Source organism: Melospiza melodia, chromosome 3, assembly GCF_035770615.1.
Source record: "Melospiza melodia melodia isolate bMelMel2 chromosome 3, bMelMel2.pri, whole genome shotgun sequence".
Taxonomy (NCBI): Eukaryota; Metazoa; Chordata; class Aves; order Passeriformes; family Passerellidae; genus Melospiza; species Melospiza melodia.
In genome coordinates this window covers 25,772,284-25,784,956 of record NC_086196.1, presented here as the reverse complement: position 1 = coordinate 25,784,956, position 12,673 = coordinate 25,772,284, and the positions used below count along the sequence as shown (strand labels likewise).

General features: G+C 40.2%; 1 protein-coding gene across 1 annotated transcript in view; it reads right to left on the bottom strand.

Annotated features, from left to right (window-relative positions):
• Positions 1-4,958, bottom strand: part of NT5DC1 (5'-nucleotidase domain containing 1) — a 127,152-nt gene extending 122,194 nt beyond the window's left edge. The window contains exons 1-3 of the mRNA XM_063151035.1: positions 4,802-4,958; positions 2,826-2,917; positions 1,137-1,208 (exon numbers count right to left, since the gene is read on the bottom strand). Coding sequence (XP_063007105.1) covers positions 1,137-1,208; positions 2,826-2,917; positions 4,802-4,894 — 257 coding nt within the window. The 5' untranslated portion in view covers positions 4,895-4,958. The remainder of the gene's footprint in view (positions 1-1,136; positions 1,209-2,825; positions 2,918-4,801) is intronic.
• Positions 4,959-12,673: the final 7,715 nt, after the last annotated feature.

Here is a 12,673-nt window from a genome sequence, read left to right as displayed (position 1 = left end):
GCAGAACTATAGAAAAGACCTCATTTGAGCCCTGCAACAGCTTTTTAATACATAAGTACACACTAGCCTTTTTAGGCATTAAAAATTAACTACTTGGACCATCAAATTGGGTCCCACTGAAGCAAATGCATGAGAGGCATTTTGAAGCAATGTCAGGAGAGGTAACCCTGTACCAACTCTTCCCTTTAATGAGGTATACCCTGTTATCTTTAATTCTGCATTCAGTACTCCAAAATTCATGCTATTAAATGAATTTTAGGATACACAGCAATGACTCAAAAGTACTTCTTTCTTCTTTTAATGAGATCTGACTTTCCTTAGCATCTTCAAGCTCCTTCAGAGAGCTATCAGAAGAAAAAAAAAAAAAAGTAGAGTCTGTCTTGCATTCTAAATTACACAGATTTTCATTCTGGAACAAAATTAGGGAGAAATGGGACTAGGATTGGTATATTTTAGATACATTTACTTTTCAGACTTTTGATTCCAAATAGCAGTCTTCTATATTAAACAAAAAAAAAAAAAAAAAAGGAAGGCAAGAAAGAAAAACTAAGAGCTTACTGAAAGTGACGACTGAAAGCAAAGTAGCTGTTAAGCGGAAACCCCCCAGAATTCTGAAAGTGAATGTATCAGCTTCTGTGGTTAACTTATCTCAGACTGTTTAAATTATAAGTTGCTAACTTGCAGAATTTTGAATGTCGACAGCACAAAGAAAATAGTCATTCCAGTCATTACAATTAGTCATTAATACTGCCCCCCAAGTCAGGTTATTCTCAATTCTTACCCAGGATTTTAGCAGAATTGGACAAAGAGTACATTGGTAGCCACCAAAAAAATGAATTTACTTTCAAGATCAATGTGTCCTCAGAGTCTCAGATTTTATTAAAAATTAGGTATTATTTACTACCAGCTAACGTTAAAACATTACCAAAAGATTCAATATGTAACATTAAAAGAAACGAAGCACCCCAATACCAAAGAATATTTAAACTTTTACATCTAATAAATGAATGCATGCTGAAATAAGTATTTTAAATATTTATAAAAGTGAGAGACAGCATTTAGGAAGGAGATAAAATGTTAGTGTATTTAACAATATAATTTATATTTAACAATATAGATTTTATTGTCAATATTACCTTAAAACTGTTCCATCTTCTGCAAGTTTCAGGAAGTTTCCTTCGTCAATGTCCAACACCAAGCCTTTGCAACTAAGAATAAATTAATTTTAGGGAAGAAACAAAAAATTATTATTTCAGTGGACTGTCTTATCTATCAGTGATATGCAGTTACAGAAGCTATGGTGCTTCTGTAGCTATATTGCTACAGAAAACCAAACAAGTCACAACCCTCCCAATATTTCCATGCTTGAACAATCCTCTCTATATGAAAGTGCATATTATTACAATGAGGACTGGATTTTCCTTACATAGCAAAATCCTACTAAATAAGCCCAGTTCCATGTCCAGTAAATTTAGGGACTATTATATAGATTGGTTGGAGGTTTCAGGTCTAAACGTATAAAACTAAGAAATGTGATATTTAAGTCACTTCCATCAAAGAATTTTTTTTTGGTGGCAATTCCTCTAGTTATTACTTGACTGATTACACCAGTTATTACAGAAAAGAGGGGTAGGACATCACTTTAAACGAAGCAACTCAATAAGCTAAGAACACATGAAGCAGAAGCATTGCCATGTTAGCCAGCACAAACAAGGAGAAGAGTTGACAGCATTGGAAACACTTGGCAAGAGTTGCTATTCTTCCTAATAAATCTTTATCTTCCAGATTTGCTTAGGTTCTTTGAAAAATTAATTCAGAGTTCAGTGGTTAGAATACAAATGAATAAACAACACTGAGGAAGCAATGGCGCCTTCATCCTCTATGAGGCCCCCAAAGGAAAAAATATATGCCATGAAGGCAGCAAGCAGATGCCAACCTTTCATGAATGACTTCTGGGCAAGAAGCAATGACACACTTGCTACCAGCACTGTGGACTTGCAGGTCCATGTTAATGAACCTCCTGCTTCAATAACAGACCAAACCCAAGACATCTAGAGCTGAAAAAAGGATTTCTTGCATCATAGGCCTCAAAATATGATATAGATACATTCTTGTCTCATGGAAGTTGAAATTAATCTCATTGGAAATTGTCCAGTGAAATATTGAATGGTAAAGAACCATTACACAAGAATATGCACATTATTTGAAAAAAAAATGTATGTGTATCTAATAGTTATTTGGCCTTCAAGTCTCCACCCCCATGGCCTAGATAATAACCTTATAAAGTAAAAATATCAAGATTCAAATTAAGTTCCTGCTCAGAGACCACTGAGTTCAGAGCAACTTGGGTTGCTCTTTTTCATCTTGGGTTTCAGTCTTTTTCATCATGGCTTTGTGCCTGATGTGCCACCCAAGGGCTACCTCCTGGCAGGTCACCTTTCCGTGCCTGTTGGGATTAATCTAACTTATAAACAAAACAACATCTGTTGAGGTAAAAATTACTAAAATCTGATGGTTACTGTTGAATAGAATGTAGAAGACAAATATGATACATAAAGTAAGAGAGTGAGACTAAAATGCTTGTGTCCATACAGCTGGAAGCACAGACAAAGCAAGCTTAGATGCTCAGTTTCCCTCTCCAAAATACCCTGTTAGAAGTATCTCATGACAAATCCTTCTTAGAACAAGTATTTGAAACTGTAATTTTGGATTTATCCATTGCACTTGACAATCATAACATTAACTGCCTAATAAATGAAGCTGTTCTCTGAGCTTTGTAAAAAAGTTGCAGCGTAAAGGAATGACATTATTTTCAATGTACTCACCAGAAGTCTAAGCTGTCTGGAGCTAGAGTCAGCAAATCTTCATCGTATCCCTTCTCTGTTACCAGATACTGGGCAAAACTATCATATATTAGCTACAAATGAAAAAAACATTGCATTTATTATATTGGCGAAGTGAGATCAAAGTCACTGCTTGCTTGACAAGTGGCAAGATGCAAGTGTTAATGCTTCCTAAGTGAAATCAAACTATGGAGCTTGGGGCCCTGTCCCACTGCCTCCACTGGGAAATTGTGCCTGAGGTTATTTAGTCATGACTGGAACACATACAAGAGTTCTGGTGCAATGTGTTCACCACGACCCAGATTACAACATTCTACTTTACAGCCCCTGTGCTTCAAGATTGTTGGGAAACCAAGATGGTAAGTACTTAAAGGCTAGTCACTATTTCCCCCTCCCCAGTCATTCTTTTTGCTTTATTTCTTTTTTTTTTTCAATTTAAAATGTTGTGGTTACTGACATTCAACAAGCGGCTTCTAAACCAGTAAACATTTATCCTTAGGGGCATTTTAAAACTATTTGAAGGAATTAATTTTGAAGAAAATAGGCAACTACTGAATAAACAGTTATTATTTCTATGTTCAAATGGCCTAGCACGACACTCAGCAATTTATTAATGTGCTGTGCGCGTAAAGTTTTACAGGAAGCTCTATGGAGATGCTGCCGTGTCCAAAAATAGTAATTGCTCTCTTTTTCTTGTGGTTCTTTCATTAAAGCTGTTCCCTGGCCTTTTTTCTTTAATTACAACAGATTCTCTTGGATTCAGTATGAATAACATCTGAGAAAGACAAATTATGGAAGACAACGCTGGAATAGTAAGAACTAACTACATCTTCAGCTGGGCCTATGAGCCTTTTAAAGTATTTCTTATTTCCAAAAGATAAGGAGGCATGCAATGGGCATGTGTCAGTCTGCCTCTGTCTCCTGTGAGAAGATGAATAGTGTACTAAGTTTAGTAAAAGTTTTGGGATTTTTTCTCCACTTTGCTCATTGGTTCGTTAGCATTTTTAAAAAACTCTTATAATCGATTGTCTAATGTTTGCCTTCATCATACGGAATTTGTATCAGAAGGAACATGCTTGTGTATGGCAAGAATATGGAAAGTAAGCCCAGTGTTACAAAGTTTCCACCTAAAAATTTAAGAGCTTATACACTTTATTGTTACTGTTGAATCTTCCTTTGTAAGCAAGGCGCCTCTCCACTTAAGTTCACACATAGCTTAGGGAAGCAATGCACTTTTCCAGCACAGGATGCCTATTAATAAATGGGACAGCTCATAAACATTTGTTTCTATACCAAATTCTGAAATTATCTTGCAATTAGTGTGGGAGTCCTGTGAAGTGCAAAATGTACTGTAAGTGAATGGAGACAAAGAAAGGGGGAGAGTGAGACACCATGAGCATCCACGACACAAGATACCTCCAGAACAGTCCTGACATCAACAGAGAAGGACAAGTCAGTGTACGATTACCAGGGAGTTGAAAAACGAAAGTGACAAGGGCGGGAACGCACAGCACAGGCAGCAATTTCTCTTCCAAAGAGACCACAGGGCTAAGTCAGAGGTGCCTCTAAACTCGGCGTTTTATTACAAGCACCAGAAAGTTCGCAAATGTCCAAAGCGCTGCGGGATCCTCACTCTGCAGCATCTCTGGATTTAGCGGGCGGGCTCTACCTTTTCCTCAGCGCCGCTACGGCCAGGAAAGCAGAACCATTTTCAAGGAGCGAGACATGGCTGTCCCCTCGGCTCGGGCAGAGAGGCCTGCTGAGGAAGCGCCCGGCGAGAGATGCACTTGCGATTATCTTATCCTCCGTGGGTGTCTGGGGTTCCGGGCCGGCCCCGGGCTCGTTGCCGCTGCCGCAGGGCTCCCGGGCCCGCTGCCTTCGGCGGGGCATGCGGCGGCAGCGGGCGGAGCGGGGCCCCTCCCGCGGCTCCCCGGCCGCGCCGCGCCGCCCGCACTCACCCGTGCGCTCTGCGGGAGGTGGTACCGGCAGAGCGTGTGGTCCAGGTCGAAGCCCACCACGTCGCACTCAGCCAGGGAAAAGTGCTGCTGCATCGCCGAGCCGTCGCCACCGCCGCAGGCGGGCGGAGGAGGAGGAGGAGGAGAAAGAGGCGGGAGGAGGAAGGAGCGCGGGCGGCGCTTCCTGCGGAGCCGAGCCGGGCAGAGCCGAGCGGCGCCCGCGGGACACCCTCGGCCCCCTGCGCTCCGCCCCGGCGGGGCCGCCCTCACCTGCGGCACAGCCCCTCGGCGAGCCCGGGGATGGAGGGGCGGGCGCACGGGGGATGGCCGGAGGCGTGTCCAAGCGCTCGAATTCGAAAAACACGCTTCCCGCCGCGGCGTTGTGCGCTCGGGAGCCGGCGTGGGAATGGAGGGCCCCGCTCGCCTGGCAGACCGCGAGTCCTCGGGGGGTGTGTGCTGGGACACGGTGAGCAGGGAGCAGCGGGGAACAGGAGACAGCCTTGGTTAGTGGCAGGACAGCCGGTGCCACACCGCAACGGTTACGCAACCGGGGGCGATTAGCATATATAAAAGTAGAAAAACTCTACTTAATACTTCGTTATGAGCCCTCAGCACGTTTGTGATGACACCAAGCTGTGTGGTGCAGCCGACTCGCTAGAGTGAAGGGATGTCAGCCAGCGGTACCTTGACTGGCTTGAGAGGTGGGACGGTGCGAACCTCGTGAAACTGAACCAAGTGCACGGTCCTGCACCTGGGTCAGGACGATCCCAAGCACAAGTGCAGGCCAGGCAGTGAATGGACAGAGAGCAGCCTTGAGTAGAAGGACTTGGGGGGTATTGGAGAAGCTGCTCAATATGACCCGGTAATGTGCACTTCCAGCCCAGAAAGCCAACTGTGTCCATCAAAAGAGATGTGGAGAGTAGGGGGAGGGAGGGGATTCTGCCCATCTACTCCTCTCCTGTTATGTCCAGCTCTGAGGCCTCTAGTATATGAAATATGTGCACCTGCTGGAGCAAGTCCTGAGGTGGGTCATGAAGATAATGAAAGAACCAGAGCACCTCTCTAACAAAGACAGGCTGAGAGAGCTGGGGTTGTTCAGCCTGGAGAAGAGAAGGCTTCAGGAAGACCTTACAGCAGCCTTCCAGCACCTAAAGGAACTTACATGAAAGCTGGAGAGGGATTTTCTACAAAGGCATTTATGAAAGGACAAGGGCTTTAAACTGAGGGTAGTTTGGGTTAGACACAGGGAAGAAATTTTTTCCTATAAGGGTGGTTGGCGACTGAAACACGTTGCCCAAGAAGCTGTGGATGCCCCATCCCATGAATAGTTGAAGGTTAGGTTGGATGGGGCCCCAGGCAGCCTGATCTAGTGGAAGGTTCATGGCAGGAGGGTTGGAACCAGATGATCTTAAAGGTCACTTCCAGGGCAAGCTGTTTTATGATTCTATGTATCAAAGTCCCTGCAGTGTATACTGCATGCAGTAAACCACATTATGCTGTGCATTTGACTGTGGAAAACCCAAAATTTCATCGGTAATTCCATAGATACCTTTTAATTTATTGGAAGTTTTGGTAGTCAAACGAAAAAAATTAAGAACAGTACAGTCTGTGTCCAGAATACATAAACAAATGAGATTTTGATAAGTAGTTGCTGAATAAATAATGCTGTAGTGCAATTAGAAAGAAAGTGCTGTCTGAAAGAAAGTACTACATTTGGAGAAAGGCAAACAACAAACAGATGAGAATTTCATTGAGGTAGTCTTATTCTCAGTGGTTGAACTTGAATATAGCAAAGGCTGGACTCAGGATGCTAAAACAACTGGGCTTGAAGCCTTGTTTGAAGGACCTCCTTATTCTTCAATTCTTTCCTCTCAGTAGGTCAATGAGACCATCAAAACTTTGTTTTGATTCACAAAACATAAAAAATTCTTATTGATTATAAATACATATATTTTCTTTTAAAATTCTTGTGTGGCTATAAATAGAATAGTATAAAGGATAATTGAATTGAGAGAAATTGTTAAAAAACATTTAATACAAGTCATCTTTTCCAGTGTTGCCTATCTTTGCACAGCTGTAAGGGCTATGCTTTTTAGATGTTTAAGTTGGAGCTCATAATCATAGTAGCGTGTAGCAGAAACTGATTATATCAAATCATTATTTGATTTTTGCAGGATCACTCAATGATACTTTGGTATTACAGAGAAAAACACTTTTGAAAATACATTCAAATAGTAAATAGATACAATTTTCTTATATATTAAGAGCTACAATGTACTTATATATTATGATTCAGTTTGCTTTGTTCAGGTAGACACAGATGAGAGAAATTTAATAGCATCACCTCTCACATGCATTTAAAAATTCCACTGAGAAGTTCAGTATCAGATTAGGAAATGAACTAGGAACATATATAGAAACTAGGAATAAAGTTCAAAAATGCTAGCAGTAGGGCAGGATGAGCATTTAAGGTGTCAGAGCAAGATAGAAATGGATTACATGTAATTTTACCAAAGCCCGTTGTATGGCAGCAGCTTCTCTCAAGGGTTCTCAGAATCTCCCACAGACATTAATGTGCTTTCTAATGCTGCTGTATATGTATATATATGCATACCATATAACATATACCCACACCTTACATTATATATGTATACACACCATAAATTATGTATAAATATTGATACATATATGTGCTTTGGACATATGTTAAAGAAATACATATATGCCTAAATACATAAAAAAAAATTTAACATGTGTGAAACCCGAGCATACAAAAAAGGCACATCCAGGACCTCACACACAACAGGGACAATAACTACTCAGATGATGCAGCAGCTGAAAAGAGAGCAAAAGACCATTTACATTCCTAAAGCTGCTCACTTTAGAAAACACAGAGCAAATTCCTGTCCCACTGAAGTTGATGGCCACAGTTTTGATTGACTTCAGAGGGTCCAAAAGATCACCCACAGTTAGTGTTTCATACTATTCTCATATAAAGTTTGTCTGCCTTGCAGATTTTATCAGCACAGCTATCTTATTTCAGTTACTTTTTTTTTTTTCTGAAAAGGATTCAGGTAGCTTCCAAAATAGTGTTTAGGTTATGCCATTTTCTTGCTATGCCAGTAAAGCATTTTATACAAAAAACTCATCAAAAAAAAAAGCAATTTAACACACTGAAGTTTTGAAACATCTGAATAGATACGGAAAATTATGTATTCATTGATAGAATCATAGGATCTTCTGGGTTTAAAGATCACCTAGTCCAACCCTCTGGTGACTGTATTCACTGTCAACTGAATGTAATCTTGAACATCCAGATTTCGTGAATGCTGGACAATTATACTGATAGCAATGATAAGCTATCATAGAATTTACAACACAATAGTACTAATCATACTTATCTTAAACCACTTTGTGTAGGGAACAATATTCACCCATGGAGGGATTCAGCAAGTTAAATTTCAGATACATGAAGCTGAAGATAAGATCAGAAAATTTGACAAGAAATAGAGAAAATATTAATGAAGAGAATTGGTCTTCAGTTCTGGGGAAAGAGAAGACAGAGTGCTATTCTCTCATTTATCTTCAATATTTGCAGCACAAGCCTGGTAATAATCTCAGGCATTTACTTTCTTGTTGTCATCTTATTGCAAAAGTTCCATACCTTCTGGGTGACATCTTACAGGCAGCTTCTCACAGCACTGACTCCTTCTTCTCTACAGCACAGCCAACAAAATTCAACTTGCTTCTCACCCCCCTAACCCACTCTTTTATAGCACTCATCCTCACTGGACACAGCTGTGGCCTGTTAAGGGCAGGCCTGTTCCTAATCTTTGATAATTAGTACAGCCGCAACTCCTCAGGGGTGAGACTACCTTCTGCACTATCTTTATTTTCTTATATTCTACCCCCCCTGCTTTCAGCACATATACACCACGTTTTATTTCTTTTTCTTTTGTCTTAAAAGTGTTTTGTCTCTCAGTTTCTTCCTTTCAAATGAATTCTTTAAATATACTGATATCCCATTCTAGGGCCTTTCTCAGAGAGGAGCTGCCTTTGAAAATCCTCTGCAAAAACTGAAATACCTTAATGTGTTTACAGCACTTTTTCAGCACTGTCCTTCAGGTTTGATAGCACCATGAGACACTCAGAGATGTCCACATAACTGAAGTTGAACTGTTGGGCTATCAGGTCCTAACTGAATTTCTTTTAGGGTGCCGCATGCTTAATTTATGCATCACAATAATTTCTTTTATGTTGTAAATATGTGGTAATTGGCAAATTGGGAAAAATCACAAGTCCTGTCCTAGTAGGCGAAATGACTAACTGGTTGCTCTGTACAGAGGCAGAATTGCTTGTAGTGTGGCACACCTGAAGACCAGCATCCCTCAGGCTGGGGCTGCAAGGCTGCCTGGAGGGACATTCCCTCTCCAGCCCTCAACCCCTGATGCACAGATCCCCATGGAGCCTGCAGGAGAGGGCAGTGCCTTCTGCACACCCTCAGCACCCTAATGTTTAGCAACCTGCAGGAAACATGTGAAGTGAGTGATTCAGTGGGTCAAAGCCTTTTAGAAATACAAAAAAAAGGAGCATTTTGGTTTCCATCTGCTGCATCATGCCTGCTTTCCATGCAGAACAGGCTCCTAACACCATGAAGCTTTAAAGCACAAGAGCTTACTAATGTAGCCTGGAGAGCAAAGGGGACACAACTGAGTGTGGTAACGTACATGAAGGCATGAGAACTGTGTCCAAATCCTAGCTGTCACACAGAAGTTGCCGGCCTCTGAGCAGGACAAGCAGCGCAGCTCCTCGCTTTCTTTGTCCTTAAGGGGGCAGCAGTACAATGCATTGGAGCATCCCTCCAATCCTTCCCAGCAGTTAGCTGGGAATCGTCTGCCCTTGGTCTATTTCACTTCCCTTAAACTTCGTGTGCATTGTCCTAGGACTGTGTAGGTTGACTTTGTCCCAGCTATGAAGTTGCAGCCGTTTGTCTATTTTGGCAAGGGTTATACGGGTTTTTTAATGTTTAATAAAAAGGGGAGGGGGTCTCATATTGTAACCGAAGAGTATGTAATAGTGATATGTGAAAATAAGAATTTGAACAAATACAGGTAGTTTTCACTTTAGAAAAGGAACACCTTCTTATGCAGAAGTAAGGTCAGAACATTCTAGATTTTTCCCTGTTGATTTTTAAAAAACGTCTGCAAATACTTTTGGAGTAACATCAGTCAAACCAAAAAGTGTTGGGTTGGGGGGTTTTTAAAAATATATTTCATTTCAGCACCCTGGTAAGATATGTACTCAGGTTTGTACTTGATTTAGCTTTTAACCCATGCAGTTGTTCAGTGCACAGGTATAAGAATGCCTCACAGCCCAGCATCCCCACCCTGAAGCATCCTATGATGCTTCAATGGGATTCTTCATGCATTTAAACAGGATTGTTGGACTTGGTTCAGTGATTTTAAGTTTAGGACACTAAGAAGGAAACATTTGTTTAGGAATCATCACAGGAATAAACTCAGGATATACAGAAGTAGGGTATGACAGAGTGATACTTTGGGAGACATAGGTCTATTAACACTAATTTATTTTAGGGATAACCTTTGTCTCTGCAAGACAGTGAAATCTGTCAAGAATATATATTCTTCAAAACAGTCTCTAGCACTTACTTTTTCCTTAGCAGACTTTTAAAAGTTGAACGAAATACTAAATAATTTTCAAGGCATTCCTCTGTGGCACACAGGATGCCTTGTTACTAGGTAGAGAAGCTTGGCGTATTTACTTAAGTATTGATCAGGATTTAATGTTCGATTAAATTCCAGTGACTTCACAAGTTTTTCTGTTTATTTGGATGTTTAGCAGCCTTTTTATATGGTACAAAATATGGACATATCAATTTTCTAGGGGAATTACACACAAACAATAGTTCTGCTGGGATTAGGACATCTGATTACATGTGGCACCTCAGTACTATAGTCCCTACATTCTATCTGACCAGCATAGAAATGAAAATCAGGATGATAAAGAGACAAGATTCCCAAAACTAAACCCAGTACCTCATCAAAAGGTTAAACAGACAGTAATCCACTAGGTGCTCAGAGTCTCTCAAAAGCCTTCTTACTGTCCTTATCATCTCGCTCAGATCTTGTAATCTACCTCAGGCTGTTCCCACACAACATGAAAGAAGGAAATGAAAATCAATTTTTTGTCAGAATGATTAATAACTAAGACTAATTGCTGGACCCTTAGTGGGTATATATTTTAAAACTCTGCATAGTTTTTTAAAGGTACTTTGAAAGATTTTTCTTTTTGACCTGGATGAATGTTACATTTAGTCAAAAGAAATTGCACTAGGAATATGGACTTTTGGGGAAGATATGTTTCCAAAACACACTCTTTTGTATTTAATGGGGAGAGAACAGTGCAGTTTCTATGATCTATGGGACACTGTCTTATTTTTCCTATGTTTGGGATTTTTTCTTGTTCTTTTGGGCCTACTTGTATGTTTACAATGTGAAGTGTAAAATCCAGAAGATTACTCATTTTCAGGGGCCTACTTGTATGTTTACAATGTGAAGTGTAAAATCCAGAAGATTACTCATTTTCAGTTCTCATTTTCCATTCATTTGTGGTGTATTCATGGACAGATAATATAAATTACCTATGGCTTCAATTTCTTCATGAGTAAACCAGGAATATGTCTAATTCAGACATTCTGAAGATTTCTGAATTGTCCACGTAGGTTACAGGCTTGCACTTCAAGCCTGACATTTGCTGGTTATTGCATAAAAAAATCTCATGTATTCCAATACGCATTCTGCACAAAAGAACAGAGCTATTGAACAGCCAGTGGGAAATGCCACAACTACAATACTGCAGACTTGCAGATAACAGAACTAGGAAAGGTCTATCAAGAGCCATGTTCTGCCTTGGGACAGGATCAATCCAACTACAGACACCCTTAGAAGTCAACTGTCTACTTCTTTAAAAGTACCCCTTTGAAAGAGCTACTGAGGCAATTTCTTCCAGCGTTTACTCGTCCTTACATGCAGAACAGAGAGTTTTCTCCCTCCCTTCATTTCAAAGCAAAGTCTCTGTTGCTCTAATGCATCTTTTTTTCTTGTGTTTTGTCCTATTCCTAGCAGATGTGAGAACCACGTGCACCAGACTTCCATCTATTTGAAGGCTGCTACTATGTTTTCCCACAGACTCTTTTTGTTTAATTGTTGAAGTTCCTTTCTTAAGGGCTGAAGGGTTTTAAGACGGCTTGTCTTTGATTCTCAATCTGGATCATGTTCATTCATCACTCCATTATCAAATTGGTCATTATCAAATTTTCTGGAATACAGGATCAAAAACTGGGCATGTTGCTCTAGTTTTGGTCTTACTATGACTGAGTACAGAAAAATTTAACACACTGTAACATAAGACAGAAATCTGTGCTTTCAAACTAACATGCGAGTTAATTAATTACAATCCTTACCATGTTAGGATTTTCAAGACCAGATTTTATCCTATCACTATGATTAGCAGAGGTCAAATTTTTTCCTTGTTTAACTATAAATCCTCTTTCTTAAAGAGCATTTGATCTTCTATTCAATACATATTTTCTTCTGTATGTGTTCATTGTTGATTATAATGAGAGTTATATTTCTTGGGGCTGCAATAACAAAAAGCTAATATTAATGCTTATAAATCTAAAATACAAGAGCTTATTTTGAATGTAAATGGGATTTCATGTTTTCTGTTCTTCTTCTAGAAGATGCCTAGTAGTGGTCTGATGGAAGGATAAAAATAAGTATGCTGTATTTTGATAAGAAGGAGGTGATATAGAGGAATATATACGAAACATCAAGAAAAGTCCGTCATGCTGAT